Genomic DNA, 12,887 nt, shown 5'->3' with positions numbered 1-12,887 from the left:
TCAGCTTTCTAAGAGAACTGCCAAGAGCCAGAAATTAGTCTACGGATCTAATTTTTCATTCGTTCTTGGCCCATTATAATAAAACTGGTTTTCCCCTTCTAATAGCTTAGTAATTTGATACTTATTTTTCTCTTCTCTCTTTTAATCACAGCAGAATCTAAGAAGAAGAAAAAGGAAGGCAAGAAACAGGAGAAGATGCTGGATTAAAAGATGCCCCCTTCTGTGGGATATGAAAAGGACATCAACAAACAGCATCAGTTAATGGTTGCATTTATACCTACTGTAGGCTTTGTATTCAAAAATTATCTATAGCTTAAGTACACAATAGGCAAAAACAAAAAGAAACAAAAATTTTTGTAGTAGCATTTTTTAAATGTATACCATAGTACCACTAGGGGCTTATAATAAAGGACTATAATCCAATTTAGAGAGTTGACTTATAGTACATGTTAAATGATAGACAACTGAGGTAAGTTTTTTCAAGCTATGTGGTATTTTACATTAAGGTTTTCTTCTTGTTTTTTACTTTTTGTTTCCTTTTGGCAACAATTTAAATGTTATGACCATGTAAGCTACTTCTCTTGATAGGTAATTTTTCACCTAGACCTTTTTTTTCCCAATTCAGAAAAATATATACTAAACAAAACAGCAATAAAATATATTCACTCTATTTGAGGAAAATATCTTGTTTTCTACAAACGGATTAAAAAATTTAGCAAAATGGGAGAGGGGTAGAGGCAGAGCATGCCCTTGTTCAATGTTGACTTTTTCTTTAAAAAAATATTGGAACATAAAAATCCTTTCATTTTGGCAGAAGCATTTGTGTTCTTGATGAAATTATTTTTCCATCTGAGGAAAAAAACTAGGAAATAAATCAAGGTTATGCTGAAAAAGGTGTTTTTGTGTGCAATAATTTAATATTGTCATTCGCCTACTTTTGTTACCTATTCTCTCTTCAACCTGTTAGCAATGAGAATTGATCACACAAACTAGTTAAAGCACTTCTGGGCACATGTATTACTTTATTCTTTTGTATTTTCTATCACTGTTTAATAGGTTGAATGGATGTTGGTGAATTCAGTAAAAGTCTCAAAGTAATGTATGTTTGATAGAACGAAAAAAAGTACATCTTACATTAAGTAATGTTGAGGTAGCACAATGTGAAACAGGATCAGGGTAACGAATTGGAAAGTGATAGCTTGTGCTTCATCTCCACCAACCCAGAGCTGCCATTCTGTTAAGTACTATGAGTGCCCAATACTATCTGTCCAGCTTCTCTGCCTGCTGGACTCGAAGCACTCTTTTTAAGGAAACAAGTCTAATGCTTCTATTATGCAGAGAAATAAAATCCCAGGAATTGGCTAGGATTAGCTTGAAAGCATTTCTGTTTACAGGTACTGAATTGTAGGATGATAATGCTCATTAAACAAACATCCATTTACTGACATACTGCTAAGTCCATTTTCAGACATGATGATTTCAACATATCCTGGAAAAAATGATGCACCCAAAGGCTCTTGGCAATTAATACATGTTTTGCCATCTAGTCTAAGTCTTCACTTGAGCTATGCATGTGAGGGCGTCCATTTCTCCCCCATTAAGACAAAGCCAACTGCCACTGGGTAAAAGTAAAAGGGATGAACTCCCAGGTATTTTGTGGTCTGGCGCTTAAGAAAAACAGAGTGCATTGTAAAGTAGAGAAGACAGAAACATAAATAGTAGATGCAGCCCTCTGACAAGCTGACCTTCATAGGCAAAGTGATGCTAAGTGGTGGAAGAAAGTTGGCACCTTGGGTGAATTTCTTGACAGCAAAGTCCCCCAAAAAGATGGGTGATGGACGAGTCTATGGAAAATTTGTTAGCCTTTCAGTAAACACTGTTGCTCCTCTATCATTTGGCCAAAATCACTACGCATGCATTGGTAATGAGTTAGAGGGAGCTAGTACAAAATTTCCCAAGGGAAAACAGTCCTATAAACAACCCTGGCATACTTTTTCATTCACAGGGCATGGCAGGGGCCAAAAGGCAGGGGTTCTCAGAATCAGCTATGAACCAGCACATCATGTAATAACTCCTGAATCTCTGCTAAAGCAAGATTTGAATGCTAATCTCTCCTGAGAAAGGGTGTGAAGTTCAAGTTTGTCTAAATCTTGAGATGTATTCTACCCTAACCTCAGCTTTAAACATCTTATTAAATCACGCCAATGCACTGATACATAAATACAAAAAGAAAAACCACTAAAAACACAGATTCTCACAACAGGAAGAAACAGACTGTCTTGGGACACTCCGTTGTGTGTCACAGAAAACTATCACTTCCCAAATGTTCAGAGTTCTGTGAGCTTTACCCTAAAGTTCATTAAGACTCGAGGGTGGGAAAGGAGATGTAAAGAAGGCATCTGTGTTCCCTTAAATGACCTTGCAGTGAGGACAGTCTGTTCAATCAGGTAGTTGGGTTCCTGACACCCACGTGAAGAACCTGGGTGGAGTTCCTGGCTCTTGGCTTCAGCCTGGCCCAACCCAGAAATGCTGCAGACATTAGGGAGAATGAACCTGCAGATGCAAGGTCAATCGATCTCTTTCTTTTTCCATTTCTCTTGTTTCTCATCCTTTCCAACAAACAAATAAATAAAGCTTAAAAAAATGATTTGGAGTTCATAAAACAACTTCACCAAACCCAGTATAAACAACCGTCCATTGACCAGAAGGCATCCGTGTTCGGCTCAATGTTTGCATCCTTTACAATGTTACTCTGATGGACTTTCACATATGTCCAGAGTATGAGAATGCTGTCACACTCGTGTGTATAAAGGCTGTGAAGAAGATCTTGGATAAAGGCATTCTGACTTCGTTTGTCTCTGGAATGATCTCCTAATATCTTGCTACATGTCAGAGTAGAAATCCAAGATGAGCTTAGTGCCCTGAAAATTTATCACAGCAAGTTCTATTAAATTGGGTGGATGGGGAGGCGTGTACACTAAAAATGTTAAATAACTTCACTTGGGTATTAGAAGTCTTATTGAGAAAAGAATGACTCCTCTCCTCCATTGAGAAGGTGATTTCTTAGGAGGAAGAGATACGTACTTTCCTCCATATCTAACTCATAGCTCCATAATTCTGAATGTCTTAAATTAATGTTTTATGATTTTTAAGTGAAGAATAGTGATAAATATACTTTAGAAAGCATTGACTGAGGAAATGGAAAATACCAACTTTTAAAAAAAGATTTTACTTATTTATTTAAAAGGTGGAGTAATGGGGTGAGGGGAGGGAGAAGGAGGAAGAGAGAGAGAGAGAGAGAGAGATCTGACATACACTTGTTCACTCCCCAAATGGCCACAACATCCAGGGCTGGACCAGACTTGAAGCCAGGGGCCAGGAGCTTCTTCCAGGCTTCCCATACAGGTGCAGAGGCCCAAGCACTTGAGCCATCCTCTGCTGTTTTTCCAGACATATTAACAAGGGGCTGGATTGGAAGTGGAGCAGCCAAGACTCAACTTGCACCCACATGGGGAGCCAGTGCCCCAGGTGGCAGCTTAACCCATTGTACCACAGGGCAGACCCCCAGAAAATAACATCTTTTACAAATTGAATTATTTTAAAATAGTTCCAAAACATAAAAATTGGAACTTCATCAATTTTTAGCCATGGAATTTCCTAATAGAGTTAAACAAAAGGGCTTCCTTACCATTAACTCTGTCCAAAAATAGTAAGGCAGACCAGCATCCTTTAATATAGCAAATTAAAGACTTCCATTAAGTTTTTTAAACATTAATTTATTTATTGAAAATCAGAGTTAGAGAGAGAGAAGAGGCAGAGAGAGAGAGAGAGAGAGAATCTTTCATCTGCTAGTTTACCCCCAAAGGGCCCCAATGGCCATGGCAGGGTCAGGCTGAAGCCAGGAGTCAGGAGCTTCTGGGTCTCCCACATGGGTGGCAGGGGTCCAAACAGCTGGGCCATCTTCCGCTGTTTTCCCAGGCCATCAGCAGGGAGCTGGATCAGAAGAGGAGCAGCCAGGAATAACAGTCGCCCACATGGGATGCCAGTGCTGCAGGAGGCGACTTAAACTGCTGTGGCACAGCACAAGCCCTTCCCTGCAATTTAAAAACCTATAGAGTTGTGTAAAACATTTAAATAAAGAGTTAAAGACCTCATACTACCATGAGCATCTAGCAAGTAATGGCTTCTTCGAACTAATGTATACTTACAATCCCCTAGAGAAATGATACAGAACATTTTATTCAGAAAAGAACATATCATGGTCATAGAAATCAACCCCTCCTCTAGCGTTTATGTCATTCTTATTCTTCATTCTTCTAGGCAGGAAACCAAAAACTGACTAAAAATGGCCAATCCTCTTGGGGTTACAAGGAAACAGTGTGATTGGAGAAAATTTCAACACAAGTGAATAAGGAATACAGTTCTTCTTTTAAAATTATCATTTAAAGGAAACAATAATGAACAATGAACTTACAGTGTGAGCTCAGTGGAGTGAATTTATTTTAAAGGGCAAAACATTAACAGGCAGATGTTGATGTATTTCTTATCTCTAAACCCATCACACTTTCACATGAAGTTACTCAAGGGTTTGGTGAAGTAGTGGTCGTATAGCTAAATGATTGCTGCATATTTTATTTTGTTCTTTGAAAATGTGCATGGAAGCTCTACATCTCATTGAAGATTGAAAACGTGGAAAATCCCGATATCCTATTCTTCTTTTTCTTTTTTCTTTTTTTTTTTTTTTTTTTTGACAGGCAGAGTGGACAGTGAGAGAGAGAGACAGAGAGAAAGGTCTTCTTTTTGCCGTTGGTTCACCCTCCAATGGCCGCTGTGGCCAGCGCGCTGAGGCCGGCGCACTGCACTGATCCGATGGCAGGAGCCAGGAGCCAGGTACTTCTCCTGGTCTCCCATGTGGGTGCAGGGCCCAAGCACCTGGGCCATCCTCCACTGCACTCCCGGGCCACAGAAGAGAGCTGGCCTGGAAGAGGGGCAACCAAGACAGAATCCGGTGCCCCGACTGGGACTAGAACCCGGTCTGCCAGCGCCGCAAGGCGGAGGATTAGCCCAGTGAGCCATGGCGCCGGCCCAGATATCCTATTCTTAAACTCTAGGAATGCAGGGATGACTCAGAGAATGTGAACACAGAGAGATTATATCCACACATTCAGCTTGAGTTTAGTGGAGAAACAAAAGTTATACAAAATAAATTAGTCACTGAGAATATTCTATTTTTTTTTTTTTTACTGTCAAATCCATCAAACCCAGGGCAAAGTTTCAGTATCTTAGTCAATAAACTTTTTGGAGAATTACGTAAGCACATCACTTACTGGGAATGGCCAATAAATTGAGATATTTGCAGTGAGTGGTAAGAATTTTAGATTTCTAAGTCACAAAATTGTATTCTTCTAAAGTAGTCATTTTGTCTTATCATCTTTCAGAAAATTATATCCCACACTATTTTTAAAAATAACATGACAAATGTAAATGAAATTTCTCTTGGATACATATTCTTGTCATCGTGAATATCAGGTTAGCACCTGTCGCTACCATTACAGCTGTAATTGTGAATAATTTGTCACGTGCTACTAATGAGTCATACAATTGAATGTATTTAGTACCAAGACGCAGTCTGGAACTCAATTTGATTGAGAACAAACTAGCAAAAACCTTACAGAACTACTACAGCTTCTTTTAGACGCTTGTCTCATCTTGTTCAAGATGAAATGAAGCACATGCCATGGTCTGAGCCACAGGAGAGAAATACACGGTGACTTTGTATAGAATTACACTCTGAAGTCAGAGCCAAGCACACAAGTCTGAAAATTACTTTCCTCATCTTCTAGAAAATCTTTGCTGTCCTTATCCTTGTATCTGTCACTTGAATTCAGTGCACTATTATTTCCATACCAGAAATCATCAGCAGTCTTGGTCTTTTTCAGTTTACCTTATGTAGGTAGGTACACATGTATGTATTTAGAGATTCCATTCCCTGGTTCACTCCTCAGATGCCTGCAACAACCGCGACTGGGCTGGGCTGAGGCTGGGAACTAGGAACACAATCTTTATCTCCCACATGGACAGCAGGGACCCCAGTGTCTGAGACATCATTACTGCTTCCCAAGGCCTTCATTGGCAAGTAGTCGGAACCTGGAGTAGACGCTGTGCATCAAAGTGAGGAATGTAACCACCAGGTCAAACACTCATCCTTCAACTTACTATAAAAATAACCTCACTGGTGGTTTATGTGTTGACTGGGCATGAAGGAGTACTACTTAGTATTGTTCATTCTGAGAATCTTGAAAATACTGTTAGTAGTCAAAATAGTCATTTCTAGTAGAAGAATATATTATTGCTGTTTATAAATTAGCACCTTTGTTTTAATGGTATGCCAGTGGAAATAGGGTATTATTTAACATCATAGAAATAGATGTCCATGTATAACACACAAGCTGGAGTGATTCTGAAAACTCTTATAATAATATACCATATTTTGAAAAATAGCTTTGTAAAGTCCAGATTCATTTTAAAATTCTAACATTAAAAAGTGTGATAAAATATGAATACTAAAGGGTCTTCATGAACTATTTACTACATTAAATGTTTTAATTATTTAAGAAAACTGGATATTTGATTAGGTGACAATTGCCTGAATAAATGTGATGTTAGGAAGTCCAGGAAGAAAATCATGAAATTCATGAATTCATGGCCTCTAACGCTACCCTATATAGATCCTGAATATTCAAAGATTGTAAATTTAGAACAAAGAATATAATGTAACATAATGGAAATATAAAATTAATAATGATCGAGGTCTAAAAATGTTAAAGAAATCACTGAGCTTTCTTGAGAGTTAACGTCATGTAGAGTGGATATTGCTCAAAAATTCAAGCAGATTTAGACACCTGAAAGTTCTCATATGCTCCCTGATTCCATATCTTTGTATCTCTCCATTCCCACTGTCATAAATCAGGTTACTAGACCCACAAGGTTAGTCCCATGTGGGTTTTATGTATCAATCTGTCTTCAGTATTTTAAGATGATCTGGTTTAATAATGAGAAATTCTGCATCAGATCAACGTTTCATGCTCACACTGTGTCTAGGCATAACAATTAGGGTCACACCTTATGTCTAATGTAAGGTCTTCCAATACTCCCATTTTCTTTGCTGTCCTTAATTAGCCTCCTTGGAGTTGGCCCAACATCCTAGCCTTTGCAAGTCAGCCCCCTCAACCAGCATCCATTACCATCTCAGAAGCGGTCTCGCTTTGAATCCATTGCTCCATCTGCACAGACTGGTGAATCTCTAGGCCAAGATGGGTCTCCAGTTTTATGTAATCTGAGACTCCTTGCAGCTGTGGCTGTCAGGCTACTCCCTTTATCTTTAGGTGTGTGCTGATAGAGGAATTCATTTACAGGGAATAAAAATGAACAAAAGGAAGAATAAAGAAGACAATATCAAAAAGGGGGTGTGGAACTTCTCAGGCATACACATGATAAGGAGAATTTTGCAAATATTGATTGCCTTTAAATGACAGCTAAGAGATGGAACAATCTGGAGACTGTTTTAGAATCAATTGCATGGAAAATTCTAGATCTAATGCAGGGGTTCTTCAGTTTTTTGTTTCATGAATCCTTGGGAAGTCTGGAGGAATATAGGGACCACTTTCCAGGGTAACTACATGTCATTCTTGAAGAAACCAATAAGCAGATGGTTAAGTAACTTGTTGTAGGGCACTTCATAATGAAGAAAAAATAAAAGAATCATAGAGAAGTCTTTCATTATGTGAAATAGAAATTATATTAATATAAAGCTATATTAATATACATTATGGTACTTACCTATATTTAAACAAGGACCATTGGACTGTATTCTGCTATTGTATGTAAATTGCTACTCAGAATATTTTGGTTCAATAACAACTACCACATGCCCAAAATATACATACAAACAAAATAAGATGAGTTCCCTAATGCCAGTGTACAAATACCTTCAGTTGCACCCAGGGAGTAACTTTTTTTTTCATTTTTAAAATTTTTTTTTAATTTTTTTGACAGGCAGAGTGGACAGTGAGAGAGAGAGGGAGAGACAGAGAGAAAGGTCTTCCTTTGCCGTTGGTTCTTTACCATCCAATGGCTGGCGCATCGCGCTGATCCGATGGCAGGAGCCAGGTGCTTCTCCTGGTCTCCCATGCGGATGCAGGGCCCAAGGACTTGGGCCATCCTCCTCTGCCCTCCCAGGCCACAACAGAGAGCTGGCCTGGAAGAGGGGCAATCGGGACAGAATCTGGTGCCCCGAACTGAACTAGAACCCGGTGTGCTGGCGCCGCAGGCGGAGGATTAGCCTAGTGAGCTGCGGTGCCGGTCCTCCCAGGGAGTAACTTACACATTAATATGCATTACTGCATATGATATGTTAAGTGCAGTGGTGAATTTTGGTGCATTGTGTTTCTTACCATATTAACAATTCTGTGTTATAAACACATTTGTGTTGTATTTTTGTAAACTCAAGACATCATCTTCAAAAGGATCAAGCAGAAACCATGAAATTAATAATTATTTGCTTCATCAGATTAATTCCAAAACTGTAGACTAAGTAATAAGACAAAAAAAAAAAAAAAAAAAACTACTCTGGGATTGGCACTGTGGCATGATGGGTAAAGCCACCGACTGTGGTAAGGGCATCCCACATTGGCGCTGGTTCGAGTCCCAGCTGCTCCTCTTCTGGTCCAGCTCTCTGCTAATGGCCTGGGAAAGCAGTGGAAGATGGCCCAAGTCCTTGAGCCCCTGCACCCAAGGGGGAGACCCAGAAGAATCTCCTGGCTTCTTCTCTTTCTGTCTCTGTCCCTCTGTAACTCTATCTCTCAAATAAATAAATAAATAAATAAATCTTCAAAAAAAAAAAAAAAGAAAGAAAAACTACCCAAAGAATTATAAGCATGAATTAGACTCAGTGAAAATTCTGCACTCATTTCTTTCTTTTTATAATGAATCTAACAAAATGAAAATACATTAAGATAGAATTAACAACCTCTCAATATTGTCTCAAGAGAATTATTGCTAACATTTTTGTTTGTGTTCTTCCAAAATATTCTCTGCAAATTACACATATATAGCAGCTGTGCAGTGTATGGTCACCTCAGATTGGAACAAAGCATTCAGGCGGATAAAGCCAAGTCACCCTTATTTGGTTTGAACCGTATTGTAGATATGAAGTCACTTTCTCTGCTATTCTCATTATGCAAAGGCTTATAGAATGTTGGCTTTACTGTCAGCCCCTCAAAATTATGCCTCAAACATGAGATCTATTTTATAGGGTGAAAAAAAAAGAGGAAAAGGCTAAAGGTTCACAAGTCCTAACAGGTTTAGCATTATTTGAAGCTGCAGTCCTAATGGAAACTGGGAATGGATTTTTCAAAGCTTTGAGGAGCTGTGAGTTTGGGGGAATAACTGTGGAGTTCTAGCTCTACATTGTATGACATAATTTATTTAGCAAATAAATTACAGATGTCAAGTCACATTTCAATTTCACATAAATAATAAGTGTTCTAGTAGTAACTATTCCAGAATATTGCATGTAGCATACTTACATTAAAAATTATTCACTGGTAATTTTAGCTGCACATCCTGCATTTTACTGGCAACTATGGGATGTGATATATAAATTGAAACAATAGTTTTTTAAAAATTGATATTCCCTTGATAGCTGAGCAAATGCATTGCTCCAGTACTCTGCTATGGGGACATAATGTAACAATGATTTCATTCTCTTGATCTATGGTAAACATGGTTTCAGGGTGCTTTCTTTGGATCCAGGGTTTAACACCCTAACAAAAACCCTAGGACTTGAACTGACAGAGCAACTCAGGCTGTAGAAACAAGGATTCACATTAAATGAAGTAAAAAGTGCCTGAATTTTCAGATCACATCATAAAGGAAAACACTGAGAAGACTAAGGAATTGGGAATTCTGGGATGGATATGTTGTATGTGACCAAAAACATCCATCAGACGATTATGTTACTCTGTGAACCCAGGGGACGTATAATTCTCCAAGACCATTAGGAATGTAATGGAAAGGGATTAACCAGCTCCATTGAGAAATTCAGTGTGTACTGATGCTTCAATCCATCAGCCAGGAGGGGCAGTCATTGGATTTTGCCTTCAGGAAGCTTAGGAAATGGTTTATAGGTCCAGTGTTCCTAGACCCAAAATAGTAAGGCAGGGCAGACAATGATGATAATGCTGAACAACTAGAACAAGAAAGAGAAGGAGATTGAAGGTGTTTTCCCACCAAAATAGTAATTTAGTTCCTAAATCTGAACTTTTATATTTGGAACTCAGTGACTGAAAAGGTGTTCCAGTTGCTAGAAGGAAAGACTTTGTAACATCTGGCAAGAAAATACTGTAGTGATTCGTGTAATCCTCCCCCAAATAGATCTACACATGCCTAAAATGCTGACTATGCATTGGGGGAAAATAATTCCTAGACATTTTGAGAAATATTGAACAAAATGTCTGAAGACATTGATAGAGAACCAAAGGAATACTATGGTCCCCTGTTTTTATTGCGGATTCATTGTAAATACTCGTGCACCCACTGGTAGAGAATGGAGTTTTCCTTTCCTCCTTGTGTTTGTCAATGTGTGATTAGTCAGACTTTTAGGTTTTCTCAAGCTATGATGAAAAACTTCAGGAGTTTTCATGATAACGCATCCTATTCACATATTTCCAAGCATCTTTGCCTGTTGTGAATGCAATGATTCTATCAGATAGAGGCTAAGAAACTAAGATCCAAGGTTCTGCTTTCAACAATAATGAAAAAAAATCAGAGCAATAAATCTTTAAGATATATAAAGAAATAAGCTTCAAAATGGCCTAGACTTTATATCAATAGATAATTTACGATTGTTCGTTTTTCCTTTTTGAAAATGTTTTACTAAGAAATATAAATGCATAGAATTATACACATTTATGGAGTCATGTTTTGGTGCATGGATACCTTGTAAAATGTCCAACCAGAGCAAATGTATGTATCTCCTGCAACATGTAATATTTTTTATGATGAAAACATCAAAGATCCTATCTTCTATGTTTTTCTTTTTTTGGAACAATAAGTCTACATTGTATGATTACTCCTCTTTTGCCTTCCTCGGATTACACAATAGTATCCCAGTTCTTGAGACTAGACCATTAAGTGGTAAAATTGGAAAGAAAGACTAAAAATGTGTGTGTGTGTGTGTGTGTGTGAATATGTAGATATACCTACACATATAAGTGAATATACATAAATAAATAAAATTAGGTAGCTGAGTTTGGTATTCAGGACATTCAGGATGATTAAAGACTTCCTGCCCCTTTGCTATTGTATTTTGCTGTATCTGTTAGAAGTTTACCTCTGGAGAATGGTAAGACAGCAGAAAACCATTCCATTCAAGTATTAAATGGTATAATAGGCAAGTAATCATCTCTTTTACTTTTCCTCTCAATGTCTGCTTTTATATTTAACATACATTCTCTGTGGCTGTGATTCTGAAACGGAAATCATAGACATTCCAGGCTCTGATGGTCCACATTCCCTATGAGCCCTCAAGGAACTTATGGCTGTCTATTTATAATGCAAGGTTAGTTTGGTCTAGAGAAACAGGCATTAATTTCTGCTTAATAGAGAAAATTAGTTCCACAGCATAATTATTAGTCCTTCTAGATAGATAATTATTTTTCTGATTATAAATCAGTATTCATGTGGGAAAACTTTCTATAACATGTGCGCCTTTTTATACTCTGCTGTCATTGGTTTCATATCGGTAATGTGTGCAAGAGACGACTCTGTGAAATCAGTGTTGACTAGGGCACATGTGAAGGCAACGAAGGAAGAAGTCTCATTCTTTAACCAAGGGACTCAGTAGTGCATGGCTGATTTCCCCAGGTGTAGCAAGCAAGGATGTGTCAGTCCAAACTAAAGGCTGGGGTGCATGCAGAGGGGATAAGCAAGGTTGGTTAGCATGGGGAAAAAGTAGTTGCAGTAGCTCATTCGTTACAGAGCAAGTATAAGTATGCTCAGGAGAGGGCGACATTGAAACAAGACAGCTTCCACATTTATACGTGGTGATTTGACATTACTGATCTCCAGGAGAATACCTCTACAATCCACTTACTTTTCCATAGAGAAAAACAATGAGTAAGAGGTCAACATGAATACTGAACACTACATTGAATTTCTTTTGTTTATTTCTTAAAATCTCATGTGATGATCTGCAATTTTGTTAAAATAAAGAAAGTCCAACTTAATACAAATACCTTTCCAAATAAAAACAGAAGGTAAACCAAATATACGGGAAAAAATAGAAAAGTAAATATGGAAAATTTTACAAATACATAAATGTTGATTAATGGTTATACCAATGTGCCTGGTACCATTCATGTAACTTTTCTATAGTTTTCAAATCATCTCCCAATTTAAAGTAGGAAAACATAATCACACAATTGAAAGAGGTACTTCAGAGGCCAAAACATGTTTTGGTGACTGTATATATGTTGGTTGGTCAGGAACACAGAATTTGTGCAAAGGAACAACAGGACATAACCTTAGAGAATGAGAGTTTTGGTAGATTGTGGAATATTTTGACTTGTAAACTTAAAAGGTTAGATATCATGCACTAAACAGTAGAATGTTGTTAAAAGTTTTGAGCAAGAGAACAGCATGATCAAAGTGAACATTTTAGAAAAAATGGTCTGGCAGTGGTATGCAATGGAACAGATACCAAGTAAGTACATAATGCAGACAGGATTACTAACTGCCTATTAGTTTAGTCAGAGGAGAGAAATTATATAAGAGATAGCTGGAAACAGAAAAATAGATATTTAATTATGTCTAAAACATCAATTTCA

The 12,887-nt window shown here is 37.8% G+C and overlaps 1 protein-coding gene across 2 annotated transcripts in view; it reads left to right on the top strand.

Annotated features, from left to right (window-relative positions):
• The window catches only part of PTN (pleiotrophin), a 108,627-nt gene extending 107,734 nt beyond the window's left edge, over window positions 1-893 (top strand). Inside the window, exon 5 of one of the 2 annotated variants that reach the window (XM_008258043.5) lies at window positions 155-893. In XM_008258043.5, the coding sequence (XP_008256265.1) occupies window positions 155-207 (53 nt within the window). In that variant the 3' untranslated portion in view covers window positions 208-893. Of the gene's footprint in view, window positions 1-151 lie in introns of both variants that reach the window. The other variant, XM_002711960.6, reaches the window with a different exon arrangement.
• Window positions 894-12,887: the final 11,994 nt, after the last annotated feature.

This window comes from Oryctolagus cuniculus, chromosome 3, assembly GCF_051225735.1.
Source record: "Oryctolagus cuniculus isolate XC-2025 breed Fujian yellow rabbit chromosome 3, ASM5122573v1, whole genome shotgun sequence".
NCBI lineage: Eukaryota > Metazoa > Chordata > Mammalia > Lagomorpha > Leporidae > Oryctolagus > Oryctolagus cuniculus.
The sequence above is the reverse complement of the archived record's forward strand: the minus strand, read 5'-3'. Positions and strand labels throughout refer to the sequence as shown.